This window comes from Chinchilla lanigera, unplaced genomic scaffold, assembly GCF_000276665.1.
Source record: "Chinchilla lanigera isolate Chin_1 unplaced genomic scaffold, ChiLan1.0 scaffold00015, whole genome shotgun sequence".
NCBI classification, from domain to species: Eukaryota; Metazoa; Chordata; class Mammalia; order Rodentia; family Chinchillidae; genus Chinchilla; species Chinchilla lanigera.
Window position 1 is genome coordinate 8,653,947 of NW_004955416.1, and position 13,327 is coordinate 8,667,273.

The 13,327-nt window shown below is 58.4% G+C and overlaps 1 protein-coding gene across 1 annotated transcript in view; it reads right to left on the reverse strand.

Annotated features, from left to right (window-relative positions):
* Positions 1-13,327, reverse strand: part of Sptbn5 (spectrin, beta, non-erythrocytic 5) — a 41,293-nt gene that overhangs the window by 10,770 nt on the left and 17,196 nt on the right. The window contains exons 25-48 of the mRNA XM_013512416.1: positions 13,084-13,270; positions 12,653-12,853; positions 12,333-12,449; positions 11,593-11,738; positions 10,936-11,071; positions 10,580-10,725; positions 9,902-10,016; positions 9,691-9,801; positions 9,286-9,465; positions 7,975-8,178; positions 7,619-7,768; positions 7,169-7,273; positions 6,663-6,830; positions 6,367-6,516; positions 6,058-6,249; positions 5,778-5,867; positions 4,563-4,678; positions 4,360-4,474; positions 3,513-3,626; positions 3,144-3,265; positions 2,708-2,870; positions 2,361-2,549; positions 2,090-2,167; positions 1,449-1,621 (exon numbers count right to left, since the gene is read on the reverse strand). Of these exons, the coding sequence (XP_013367870.1) occupies positions 1,449-1,621; positions 2,090-2,167; positions 2,361-2,549; positions 2,708-2,870; positions 3,144-3,265; positions 3,513-3,626; positions 4,360-4,474; positions 4,563-4,678; positions 5,778-5,867; positions 6,058-6,249; positions 6,367-6,516; positions 6,663-6,830; positions 7,169-7,273; positions 7,619-7,768; positions 7,975-8,178; positions 9,286-9,465; positions 9,691-9,801; positions 9,902-10,016; positions 10,580-10,725; positions 10,936-11,071; positions 11,593-11,738; positions 12,333-12,449; positions 12,653-12,853; positions 13,084-13,270 (3,468 nt within the window). The remainder of the gene's footprint in view (positions 1-1,448; positions 1,622-2,089; positions 2,168-2,360; positions 2,550-2,707; positions 2,871-3,143; positions 3,266-3,512; positions 3,627-4,359; positions 4,475-4,562; positions 4,679-5,777; positions 5,868-6,057; positions 6,250-6,366; positions 6,517-6,662; positions 6,831-7,168; positions 7,274-7,618; positions 7,769-7,974; positions 8,179-9,285; positions 9,466-9,690; positions 9,802-9,901; positions 10,017-10,579; positions 10,726-10,935; positions 11,072-11,592; positions 11,739-12,332; positions 12,450-12,652; positions 12,854-13,083; positions 13,271-13,327) is intronic.

Sequence of the window (13,327 nt, forward strand, 5' to 3'; positions counted from 1 at the left end):
TGTACTTTCATACCAGTACCTTAAGTACATTGCCACGTGCAAAAATACAGATCATAAATGATTTATGAGAAATAGGTTTTTTTTTGTTTTGTTTTGTTTTTTTCTGGTACCGGGAATCAAACTCATGATGTTGCGCTTGCCAGGCAGGCGCTGTGCCGCTGAGCTAAATCCCCAGCTCCTGATTTACGAGAAATAGAAAAAGAAGTCTGACACCCCGCCTCCTGCACCCCCCACTTCCTGTCAGTGTATTCCACGAAGGTGTGACAGGTGTTGGGGTTGGCTGGTGTGCAGAGGGGCTTGCAGGAAGAGAGATGCCCTCCTGAAGATGGCGGGACGGGTAGGGGTCACAGTGGCACTGTGCTGAGAGGCACCTGGGTCTGCCAGGAACCCTTTTTGCCATTTGTCAACTCAAATACCTCCATCGCCGGGTGTGATGGCACATGCCTGTAATCCTAGCACTTGGGAGGCTGAGGCAGGAGGATTGTTGTAAGTTCGAGACCAGCCTGGGCTACAAAGTGAGCTCAGGGCCAGCCTGAACTGCATAGTGAGACCCTGTCTCAAAAAGACAAAAAAAAGAGACCTCTATGGGTACTCAAGTGAGGACCCCCTGCAGGGATGGAGAGGGATGGCCCAGCCCCTGCCATCCTTACATCAGAGGGATTCTGCTTGGGGTAAGGTAGGTAGAAAGGCAATGTGAAAAGAAGATGTCATTGCCTCTCGGCCTTTTGGCTAAGATTAAGTGGAAAAAAGATGTTATGTTTTGAAGCCTTCACACACACAATTGCTGTCCATGCACTTAGCATGTCAAAATATCATCTTTTGCCACATTTGTGAGTGCTGGTGGGCTCTCTGGACCCTTCCAGTCTGGGGTCTGGCTTCTGCCTCTATCTGCCTGGATCTAAAAGCCTGAGGAGCTGGAAAAGCGGTGGAGGCAGGTGAGCTTTAAGAGGGAAAAGGTGGAACCTGGTATCATAAGCTGGGCAGGCCCTGAGTGTCTGTGGCCAGCCTCAGTTAAATGAGCAGCAGAGATCCCTGCCCTGTGGCCAGACACTGGCTGAGATCCCAGAGGACTCAGATACTATTGTTAGTCCCTCTTTGTAGCTTAGAGTTTTAGCTAAGCCAGAGAGGAGGCTGTTTCAGGTTCTGCCATTAGCGGGCAGTGGAGAATGCAGGATGTTCTGACCCCTGACACTAACCACTGTGATCTCCTGCTTCCTGTTCCATCAGCTCGGTTTTCCACTTACATCCTTGCTGTACAATTCTTAATCAAACTCTCCTGTATCTCACTGAATGAAGGAGGAAGTGGGGAGTTTCTGTGTGTTGTAGGGGGGACCCTGGTATCTAACCTCAGCCCTTGAGAAAAGCTAGAGAGCCTGGGCAGGAAGGGAAAGCTCTGAGGTCCACACCAGTCCACCCACATTTTCCCACCGCCCTAGAGCCACAAGTACCTCAGAAGTATGGCCTGGCACCTGGCCAGGGCACTCTGGGCCTCAGCAGGTCTGCCCTGGTGCAGGCTTCGGGCTCTGGCCTCCAGTGTGCGGAGCTTTTCCACCTGCGCCTCCAGGCGCTGCTCAAGCCTCTTGTGCTTTCGCAGGAGCACCTCCACCTTAGCGGAGGGGTCCTGGCAGGAGCAGGAGTCTGAGAGTGTCCGGCCATCCTGCTCACCCCTCCCCCACAGAGCCACTGTCCTGCTCAAAGTCACCCTCAAGCCCCTCAAGGCTGCTTCTGGCTTTAAGACAGTGACTCCTGGCTTGGGGTGGTGCTGGGTAAGGGTTGGGCCAGGTCCAGGGAAGACAGAGATTTTCTACCTTCTTCTCTGCAGCCAGCAGAATAACATGGACCCCTAAGGATTTGCTGAGTTGTCTGAGAGACACACTCATCTGTCATGGGCTTGGTATGGTGGTGAGAAAAAAGAGAACCTACCCCAGGCCCAGGGGAGGCACTTGGGACCAATAAGGAAGTAACTGCTTGGTGAGAGCTATGCTGGGGTAGCGGGTGATCCTGGCCTGCCAGGCTCAGGCAGCCCTGACAGTCTCAGTGTTGCCCCTCAGGCTGCCTTGTGCACCCCCTGCTTCTGATGGACACTTACCCCCAGCCCCTCACTGGCCAGAGAGGCTTCCTCATTGCAGAGCTCACGTTCTGCCTTCTCCACAGAGCTCAGGAATAGCTGGTGAGAAAAGGAAAGGGGAGAGGAAAGTCGGTAGAGGACCCAGAAAACCCAGGGGCCTGGCTCCATGAACAAGTCTACAGCAGACCAGGCGTGTGGTGGGGAAGCCCCTGGCACAGCAGCCTCTGGTGTTGGCTTGGCCTCACTGTTCAGGTTGCACAGGCCCGAGAGGTGGGGCAGGCTGGGGACTGACCTGCAGCTCCATCGCCTGCTGCAGCTGCACCTGGTGCTCCTGCCAGGCCCCTTGCAGGCTGCTCAGTTCCTGGTCTAGGGCAGCCAGGGTCTGGTGAATAGTAGGGGCCAATGGGGACCCAGCTGCGAGCAGCTGTTTCCCGGTGCTTCGGGCCAGGTTAATGCTGTCTCTCCGGCCATCCAGCTCGTCCTGGAACAGAGCTGGGCTCAGCTTCCTAGAGGCATTAACGCCTTCCAGGGCTACAGGAAAGGTGGGGAGAGGTGGGGAAGGGCCTTGTGTGGGATAGAAGAGGACAGAGGGCAGTAAGAAGGTGAGGTCCCCAAAGGCCCAGGGTCCCTGCAGCTCACCTTGCATGCCTGGTGCTCCTCCAGCATTTGCCAGGATACTGCCAGACTACAGGGTGTACCTCGATTGTTCACCTCAGCCCGCAGCCTCTGGGCCCAGAGCAGCAGTTCCTCCATCAGGACCCGGAGCTTCTGCACTTGGTGCTCAGCTTCCAGTGACTCCCTCCTGCCCATAGAGTTCATCAGCTAGTCCCAGGGCCACTGAGCCCTCTTTCCCCATGCCCACCTGTGTCATCTCCTGTCTCTTAATCCCCACAGCAAAAAAGGGCTCGAGGGCTGAGATTATTGGTCTGAGAATGAATGGTATGACAATGGGATGCCCCTGGTGAACCTGATGGGACAGGCCAGAATCTCAGAGAAATGGGCCTGGGGGAAGAATGAGGACTGAAACACTGCAGAGGATGGGCCAGAGAGGGAGGAAGGCCCAAGGGGCTCATACCACTTCTGCACCCTGCTCTGGAGCTGCCACCAGCTGTCCATCATCTCTCGCTGCTTGTGACTGAGGCCATGGACTGCCCCAGGGTGTGTCTGGCAGAGACAGCCCACCTTGTGCTGGAGGCACTATGGGAGAAGCTAGGATCAGAGGCTAGCGGGAGGGCTCTGGCTGGGAAGGCCCCTGGCCTGTGGCTCTCAGGATCCTGAAGCCCCCTTGGCCTGTGTCTGCCATGATCCCTTAGAGTCTTGGTGGCGAACATATGGTATGTGTGCCACTGCAGGCTGTTTATGTCATTGAAAGCTCTAAGAGGCTCACTATTACTGTCCTACAGGAAGCACCCAGGGCCGGGCCCAACTCCCCCCAGCTCCACACCTCCACCTGCGCCTGGATGAGGCCCACTTCCTGCTCCAGCACCACCTGTTTCCACAGCAGCCTCTGTATACTCTCCAGCTCTTCCGTGCCCTCCAAGGTCTGGACCACGGCACCCTGAGGAGTGGGAATGGGCCGTTACAGTGTGGCCTTTGCTTTAGCTGCTCCCTCACCAGCCCCAGGGTGGCAATGCGGAAAGCGAGCATCCAGTGTGAGTCCTTGCCCACTGCCCTCGGCAGGGCCCGGCAGGGCCAGGTAGTTGACACAGCACCTTCCTCTGTGGAAGTAGAAGAATCTGAGGAGGGACTTTGGGCTGGGTTTCCTCTCAGGTAAGAATCTTATATGTGTAGTGCTTCCTAGCGTTTTTCTCTTTTCACTCCCATCCCTTTGTGGAGACTCAGATCCAGAGCAGGCATACTTAGAGGCCTGGGCCTGGCTGGGAAAGGGCAGAAACCGGAGTGGAAGAAGCCGGGCAGGCCCAGAACAGGGCTCCCTCTGCTTCACATGAGGTTTCTCTGGCTGTGCATGACTTTGCTTCTGCCTCAGCCAGATTCAGTCCACGTTTTCCTCTGTGGTGGCGGACACCAACCTGGGGCAAGCTTTCCATGGGATTTGGTCCTGCTTGGGGCCCGGAGAAAAGAGAGGGTGAGCTCTCGCCGCTGGACCCACAGCAATCCCAGGGAGCAAGGAAGAGGTGGGAGGCTTCCCAACCCAAAAGGGAGGATTCCACAGTGTGCCATAGAGCCCTCACTAGAGGTGATCCCAGACAGGACTGGTGTCCACGCACTTGCTGAGAAGAGGCACATGAAGGGTGGTGTCTCACGGCGCACAAGGGGACCCCACCGCTTACCTTCTCCCCAATCTGCCTGGTGATGTCATCCAGCTCGCTGGACAATGTGTGGATCTCCAGGGCCCCCTCAAGCTGCCGCTGGTACTGCAGCAGGTTGCCTTGGAAAGTCCCCCACCTGGCCAAGGGGTGGTGGTGACATGTGGCGCCTGAGGTGGCCCATGGCCTGTCTCCCAGCCCCTCTGCCTCCCCAGTCTGGGACTGGCCTGTGGTTGAGCTGGCTTCGCCGCTGGAAAATGATCTTGGCTTCCTCAGGGTCCTGGTTCTTGAGCTGCAGCGACAGGGCACTGATGTTCCTGATGTAGGTGTCACCCACGGCGTCCTACGGGGGAAGTGCAGGTGAGGGCGCTGGGGTCACCTGCTCAGAGTCCCTTCTTGGCACTGCGGCTGGCACTTGGGGGTAGGAACAGCATGTGAGGATACGAGGGGGGTGACTTTCCTTCCTGTGGGAGGTGCGGAGGCTGCCCTCCCAGGCACAGTGAGCAAGTTCAGCTTGACGCCCGCAGCCTGAGTCTCTCAGGCCGGGGAATGTGCTCCTCAAGGACAAGGTGGCACACGCCCACTGTCAGGCTTGAGCGCGGCTGGGACTGGAATTGAATCCAGGACCTTCTCATTGAGCTATATCACACCCCCCTCTAATTTCTTTGAGACAGGGTCTCATTAAGTTACTAAGTTGCCCATGCTAAGTTTGAATTTATGATCTTGCTTCAGCCTCCCAGAGCACTGGGATTACAGGCACGCGGCACCATGCTTAGCTAACAGACACTTAAAACTCAGATGCAGCTTACTGGGATAAAAGAGGTGAAGGGAGAGGGCATGACATGAGCTCCAGCCTCCTGGGGTTTGGGTATCTCAGCCTCAGGCGTGGGCTGAGGCTACCACTGGGTGGGCTTAGGGGTGCATCGGGAGGGCAGCCCCAGCAAGACAAGGGGTGGGGATTGCCTGGTACAGGATCTACGCAGTCCCACCACTACCACTTCAGCCTTTAAAACCCATGCATACTATGTCAAGGGGACAGGGTTGGCACATGGCCCCTAACACCTGCTGTTAATACATTTTCCAAATTTCTTTCCTTTACACTACAAGAGAGAAGCAGGTTTCTGGTATATTTTGGGGAGAACGTGTAAGAAGGAGCCGCCAAGACGCTGGAACCGTCACGCTGAAGGAACATCCTGATTACTACATTGAGGCACACATACCATCTTTAACATTTTTTGGAGATAATTATAGATGCATAGTAGTAGTACAGACAGGGTCCTTGTGCTCTTCCCCTGGCTTCTCACATAACATCAACATCTTACACAGCAGAGGGAGCCCGCTTAAGCAGGAAGCGCAGCGCTGACCCTGAGCCCACCCTTGGCCCCAGAGCCCACGCGTCCGTGACTCTGAGCCACGCTTCCCAGTGGAGGTGCTGCACCCACCGTGGTGCCTCGGAACTTGTGGAGCCACCTGCAGAGCTGCAGGCAGTGCTTGAGGTCCTGGCCTAGGTCGCCAACGTTCACCATCACCTCCTGCAGAGGCCGAGGGAGGGGAGGGGAGGACAGTACTCTGAGCGCTGGCCCCAGGCACCCAACCCCTGCGGCAGTGCTGCGGCAGGTGGAGGCTTTGGGACTTCTTGCCAGGATACCCTCCTGCCAGGGAGCTAGAGAACGCAGGCCTGAGCTCCTCCCCGCCCCGCCTCAGTCCCCAGCTGGGCCCCACCTTCTCCTGGATCCAGGCTTCTGCAAGGTCTGCTTTCTGCAGGAACTCCAGGAAGTTGCGCTGGTCCTCCAGCTCCTGGCCCCGGAGGGCCACTGCCTTCCTCAGCTTCTCCCCACTCTCCTGCAGTGCCTGCAGCCTCTGGGGGACCTCTCCTGTGCGAGGGTGGCTCTGAGCCAAGAGTGCCTCACCTTGCTGGGGAGAGCAGAGACACAGGAAGCTTGACTGCACCGTCTCCCTGCCTGAGACCTTCCCCTTGCCCATCCTGGAGTCTGCACTCGGGGGCAGGCTAAGGCCGAGGCCTGGCATTACCTTGGCAACAGGGATTAGGGCCTGCTCAAGGGCCTGGACCTCAGCCTTAAAGGCCTGGTGTTTCTGCAGGCACTTCCAGTTGTCTTTCAGGTCTCCAGGAGGGATCGGCTGTCTCAGCTGCTGGACCCGCTCCTCGACCCAGTCCTCAGCCTAACAGGGGTGGGAACGAGAGTCTATGTTGTTCCACCCACAGGTCCCCCCAGACCACGGTTTCCTCATTCACAGGTATGAAAGCCAGCTCAGACTGAAGAATATAGTTTAAAGGGAAAGCACCGGGCAGGGGACAGCCTTCTGACCTGGGTGGCAGCCCTGGCAAAGCCGGCGATCAGCAGAGAGGTGTGCAGGGCACATTCCCGGCTTTCTGCCAGCTCCTTCACCCGGGCCTGCTGCTCCAGCACACCATGAAGCAAGTCCTGTCCCCTGGGGCCTGGGAGCGCCTTCAACTGCTCACACAGAGTGGCCACCTATGGGGCAGGGGCAAGGCCAGCACCCAGGCCTCAATGCCCTTTCTTCAAGGAAACTCCAGCCCTGCATGGTCCCAGCCCACCAGCTTTCTCAGCACCTGAACTGCTCCCTGGTGACCCTGTGGTGTGGATTGATCTCTATGTCCTTGGTGGTCCCTCAGTGTGGCCCACCCCACCCTGGGTCTTCTCGAGCCACATGGACAGCCAAATACATAAGCTCCACAGGCACATGAGTGCTGCCTCTGGGGATGCACATAGCACCACACACCCGTGCAGGACTCTCCCCACCCCTGACGCTCTGACACCTGACCATGCCCATGGTGCCCCAAGCCTGTCACCTTCTTGTCCTGGGCAGTCAGCACCTTCTGGAAGACCACATGCTTGTGGATCAAGCGTTCCACCTCTTCTACTGAGCTTCCCAGGGTGCTGGTTTCCAGGGACACCTGGAAAAGGTCAGAGCCCCTTTCTGCACATGTCTGTGCTGAGGTGTCACCTCTGGGCATCGGAGAGGAACAGGAGACCCGGGGTGGGGCTGATCCAAGCACTGAGTGTGGACAGAGGGGCCCAGGTGGGGGTCAGTGGCAACTCAACCTCTGCACAAAGGGAGCTATGTGACCAGCTTCCAGCCAATACCCTCAGGGCTCTGTCTGCAGACTGGTGGAGACCCAGATACCCTAACACCACCCTCTGTGTCCTAGGCCACCAAAGCTGCTGTGCCCTGGGTCAGAGGAAACACCAGAAATCCGGGAAGAAAGGGGGACTGGAGAGAGGAGCCTGGGGAGACCTGCCTCCTGGGCGAAGAGGATCTCCTCCAGGTGGCCGCACTGTCTGAGGAGGCGCTGTTCCTCCTGTGCAGCCTGTAGCCTCTCTTGCTTCTGGGCCCAGGCCTGAAATACCCGGTCACGCTCCTCCTGTAGGGCTTGGAGCCCATCCTGGATCTGGGATAGGCATGTGTGGGGCAGGGCTAGAGCCAGGTGCATAGAGGTGGGAATGGGGGCAGGGCCAGGGACAGGGGGCAGGCACAAGTAAGTTGGACGTGGACCCAGGAGAAGCCTATGAGGAGAAGCTAGCATTGCGCAGGAACCAGGGGCAGGGCAGGCTGGGTCAGGCCAGAGTAGGCTAGGGGCACCGGGAAAGGGGCCACCTCCTTGATGGGTGTCCCTGCAGTCAGAAGTGCCTGCTGGCCCAGCTGGGTGGCCTGCTGCTGTAGCTCCTCCCGGGCCTCCAGCTCTGCCCTAAGCTGTTGGTGGACGATGAGCATGAACGGGCCGCTGCTGGGCTCCCAGGGGCTTTCCTCTGCCTGTAGTCCCCGATGAATGCCGGCTGCCCAGGAAGTGTAGTCCCACACCTGGTCCCAGACACCGGGAGAGCAGGGTGAGGAGTGCGGGTAGCAGGAACCAGGTGCACAGGTACAACTTCACCCCACCCGCTCAGCAGGTGAGGGCTTCTGGACAGGCCATGGGGCCTCACGGCCTGGTTTCTCTGTTTCCATCCAACCCACATCTCTTGGGTCCATGAACCTCCCATGGAGGCCAGACCCTCACTGAGTGCCTGTACCGTGCTGCTCATTGCCTTCCAGGAAGCAGGCCTTCCTGTGTCCCCTCTCTGCAGTGTCTGAGGGGAAGGCAGCCAGACCAACAGCTGGTTAATGGGGAGAAAGAATCCCAACTCTTTGGGTCTACCTTTGCCTCTGCAGCCTTTGCTGTACCCGGCATCTCCCTGCTTACCAGCCTCTGAGCCGCCAATCTAACCCTACACCTGTCTCCTGTCGGTGTGCGGATGACTACGCAGCGCTGCAGCTGGAGGGACCCGGCCCTTGCCCAAGCACTGCACCAAGCACATGACCGTGTCTTGCAAACTACAGGTACTTGAGCAAAGGTGACAACCAGGGCGAAGTGGCCCTGCTCACACCGTGACGAAGTGGCAGAGGAAGGTTCCTAAACTATTGTCTGTTCATAGTGTTGCAGTTTGAGCCTCCTGGTCCACCCAGCATTTCGACATGGGGACTCCTCCACCCCACAGCAAGGCTCACTGTCCCAGTCTTACCTTTGGGACCTTAGCCCCATATCCCCAGGTGGTGGGCTCCATGAGGGGAGCAATTCCATATTCCAGAGCTTCCCTCCCCTCTACACCCTCAGCTCTAGCAGGGGGCTGAACACAGATGCTGAACAGACACTGGCTGATCCACAGGCTATTGGATCATCTAGTCTCGTTATGGACTACGCTGTTGTCACTGCCCGGGCACGGCATGAGAGCCTGTCACTCACCTGCGCTGGTGTTGACCCAAACCCGAGAAGTCCAGCCAAACCTGCTCTGCTCCACCTCTGGGCAGGCAGACTAATGTCTAGATGGGCTCGTGTTCTGGCCCTCCTGTTCACACTGGTTTTCCCTCCAGAATGGGGGGCCTCACACACACATGCACATCTTCCCTCTTCAAAGAGGAAGGTGTCCTCACCGTGGCATGGAAGCGAGCAATGAGGCATGCCCGCTCCAGCTGGGCCCTGCGCCCATCCATGCGCAGTCGCAGGGCCTCCCAGGCCTGCGTCACAGCTTGCTGTCTCTGCCACACTGCATGGGCCAGAGGCCCTGGACACAGCTTTTGCACCCTGTCTCCGGCCTCCAGCAGTTCCTGCAGCTGGCATCAGAGGAGACAGGGAAGAAGGTAATGTCCTTACAGAGGCTGAAGGGCTGACCACCCGAGATGTATGCCTCATGTGGGAATGCAGGGCCTCCCTGGGCCACACCCTGCTGTGCCCAACAGGCCTGCCTGGAGGCCAAGGGAGAGGGGGAGATCTGGAGGGCCAGGTGCCAGCTGAAGGGCACCTGCAGGGGCCTGGCTGGGGGGCAGTCAGCCCCTCACCTGGTGCTCAGTGCCTCGAAGTTCACTCTCCAGTGCCTCGTGACATCTCAGCTGGGCCTCCGCCGCATGCAGGTCCTGGGCCACCTCACTGGGAAGGCTTGAGGCTTTCTCCTGAGGAGAGGGCCATGGGGATGAGGGATGGGGAACGGGCACTGAGTCTGGGAAGGATCCACTCCTAGAAAGACTCCCCTTCCACACTCCGGGCTCATACCTGGACATGGGTGAGGGCCCCCAGCAGGTCTCTGTGAACTCTGAGGGTGGTCTCAGCATCTCGGAGCAGGTGGCCTCTGGCCTGGGTCAGCTCCCACAGCTCCAACCAGCCAGCCCTGCCCAGCACGGGAGAGCAGCGGGGAGGGCTCAGCTGCGGTCAGCTTGAATGCCCTTTCCTTGCCAGCCTGGCCAACCTGCCTCCTCTCTGGCTTATACCTGGGGCTCACCGTGCCTGAGACTCCTGAATGGTTCTTGGCCCTCTCAAGGCCTTCTCCGGCCCCTGGCCTTGCCTGCAAACCTTCCTGTCTCTCTAGGGTCTCTGTGGACGACCTTTGCCTTAGCAGTGCTCAGACTTCATTAACCTCTGCTTTGTGATGCTCTTGCATCTTGTGTGATTCTTGGTATTTTGATCAGATTACAAAGGCCTTCAGGGCAGAGGCCACATCTCTCCACTCCTCATTTACTTCGCAAATTGGCTGAGGGTCAGGACCAGTCATGAGCCTGCCTCAAGGTGATAGGCTGGGGGCAGACCCCGTTAGCCTGGTGGCGGTTATAGAAATGAGGTGTGGAAGGGCTGGACGACAGGGGGAGAGGGGGACATAGTTGCTGAGGGCGACTGTCATGGGAAGGCCCCTCCCGGGCCATGCAGTGTCCCCCAGACTCGGTCCCTGGCACTCACTGCAAGTCCTGCTGCCTCTGGCGGGCCCTGGGGGCGGCAGTGTGCCCACACTCCTGCAGGCTTTCCGCCAGCTGCTGGCAGGTGGCTACCCGCTGGCTGCCCGTCTCCACCTGGCGCTGAAATTTTGCAAACTTGGTGCAGAGGTCCTGAGAAGAGAGGGGAGTGGGTGACAGGGTGGGCCAAGCAGCAAGCAGCCTGGGGAGCAAGGGGTCTCAGGGACCCACTGGACAAAGAGGGGCTGGATGGCTATAGCCTGCCCACTCTGGCCTGAGGGCTTATGACTCCATCACCGCAGCAGGCCCAGCTGCCCGCCACCCAGCACCTGCTCCGCGTCCACCCTGCCCCCAGCCCCTCACCAGCACGTGCTCATAGTCCTCTCCCAGGCAGTCCCCTCTCGTGGCCGCCCACTTCTGGCTGGTGAGCCAGCTCTGCAGGTCTTCAGCCTCCCTCATGAACTCATGCAGCCTCAGCGTCCCCTCCAGCTGCCGGCCCCTGTGGTGACAGCCCATTGTTCCCCAGAAATTAGTTGTCACCCCCTGGGGACAGGGCCAACTGAAGGGCTGACCTGAGGGATGGGGTCATTCATGGTCTTTGCCCAAGCATGCAACTTTGGGACAGGAGACAGAGGAAGACCACGGGAAGCCACAGGAGAGGCTGTGGACCTGGAGAAGAGGTGGATAGCTGGGAGCCAGGCCCTCATCGAAGATTTGGAAAGGAAAGAGGTAAAGAGGTAGGCCACACCCAGCAAGGTCTCATCCTTCTCTCTTTTTTTTTTTTTTTTTTTTGAGACAGGGTCTCACTGTGTGGTTCATGGTGGCCTTGAACTCACTATGTAGCCCAGGCTGGCCTCAAACTCACAGCAATCCTCCTGCCTCAGCCTCCCAAGTGCTAGGATTACACACCTGCCCTCATCTTTCTCTTGACAGAGCTGTATGGGCTTGGGGCCATGGTATGGGCATGGTCAACTGTGGTAAGGCTGCCTGTAGCCTTTGAGGGGTTGTAATGCCCCTCACCGTGTGGCTGCCAGCTCCTGTAGTGCCTGCAGCTGCCCCTGGAGCCTCTTCTGCACCATAGGGCCCTCAGGGCCAGCAAGGTCTTGGGCGCTCTGGTCCAGCGCCTCCATGGAGCTCAAATAAAGAGCTAGTTCTTGCTCCAGCACCTGCCAACGTAAGAGGCCCTGTCAGGCTCAGAATGGGTGACTTATCCATCTACCCACCTGCATCCCTGCCTGTCCATCCACCCCTTACCTGTCCATGTCCCATCAATTTGCTCATCAGCTCTTACCCACTCACCTAACCTTCAGCTCATTCTCACACCCCTCCACTCACCCATCCACCCCTCCACCCACCCGTCACCCACTGGCTCAGCACTGATGGGATACTTGTGTTCCATAACATGAAGACATGCTTGTGCCCTCAGGGAGCCCATTACGTAGCAGGGAAGGATGACCGCTGTGCAGTGTGGGCCAAGGAAGGAAGCGGGCAGGGGGCATTATACTGGACCCCAGCATTTGGTGAAGAACATTGGGTTAACTCAAAGGGCACCATTCAAAGCCTGGGAGGAGGACATATGAAAGGCATGGGGCTGGCTGGAGCAGCTAGGGAAGAGAGGGACTGAGAGGATAAAGACACCAGAGCCGGGGTGCAGCAAGATGTGGGATATGCCCCTCACGGATGTGACGAGCCACCTCCTCTCCTTGGCCCACCACCACCCACCGTGTTACCGCACTGTGTGGGAAGCTGGGACGTGGCACCTGGTGCTTCCTAATGAGCCTGAAGGTAGCTGCCTCGTCTCTGCCGAAGTCCTGACTTCTCACCAGCAGCAGCTTCTCTTCCACCCAGCCCTCCAGCTCTGACACGTGCAGAAAATACTGCCAAGAATGGGGCTGATTCACCTTGGCCATCTCAGATAGAGCCCTCCCCCACCCTGCAAGGAGATCTTGCTCACTGCAGCCAGCACCGAGGGCCTGGGGCCATGTGGGGACGAGCCAGCTCCTGGCACAGGGCCCTCACCACTGAGCTACCTTCTGCAGGGATCACAACCCTCCTTGCCCCTTCCCTTTCTGCAGCCTACCTGCTGGGAAGCAGCCACCCGCTGCAGGCTGTGGATATGTGCCTCACACGCGTGCTCCAGCTCCGCCCAGTGGCCTTCCAACTCCCGGCACTGCTCCATGATATGCTGCGCTTGGGGGTGGCCAGAGGCCACTAGGCTCTGGCCGGAACCCAACACCTGCTGCACCTGCCCACCGTGTGCTCTCACCTCAGCCTGCAGCTCCTGCCACAGACAGGAAGGAGCTGCATGGGATTTCCTTAACCACACGCCTGAATTACAGCAAAAGCCCCATGCAGAGGTGGGCAGAGGGGGGCAGAGGGGGGCAGAGATTTGGAAATCAGCACCCCCAGGGAGAGGGACTTAGAGGCCAGGTGACCCTGAGCAGTAACAGAGGGCTTTGCAAGTCTGGGGATGGGACATGCAGGGTCCTGGGGTAAAAAAAGAGCCACTACCTTGTGTTTATACTGAAGGCTACGGGCACTGGCCTGGCACTGGGCACCACTGGTGGTGCGGGCACTGGGCATGTGCTCAGCCACCCAGGTGAGCTCCAAGCTTCTCAGGTAGTTGAACTGGTTCAGCTCAACTGAGGCCTGCAGCTGCAGGCGCCTGGCAGCCAAGCGGCCCTGCAGGGACTTGAGCCTGAGCGGAGGGAGAAGAGGGAGTCAAGAGGATAAGAACAGTGAGAAGGTCCCTCTT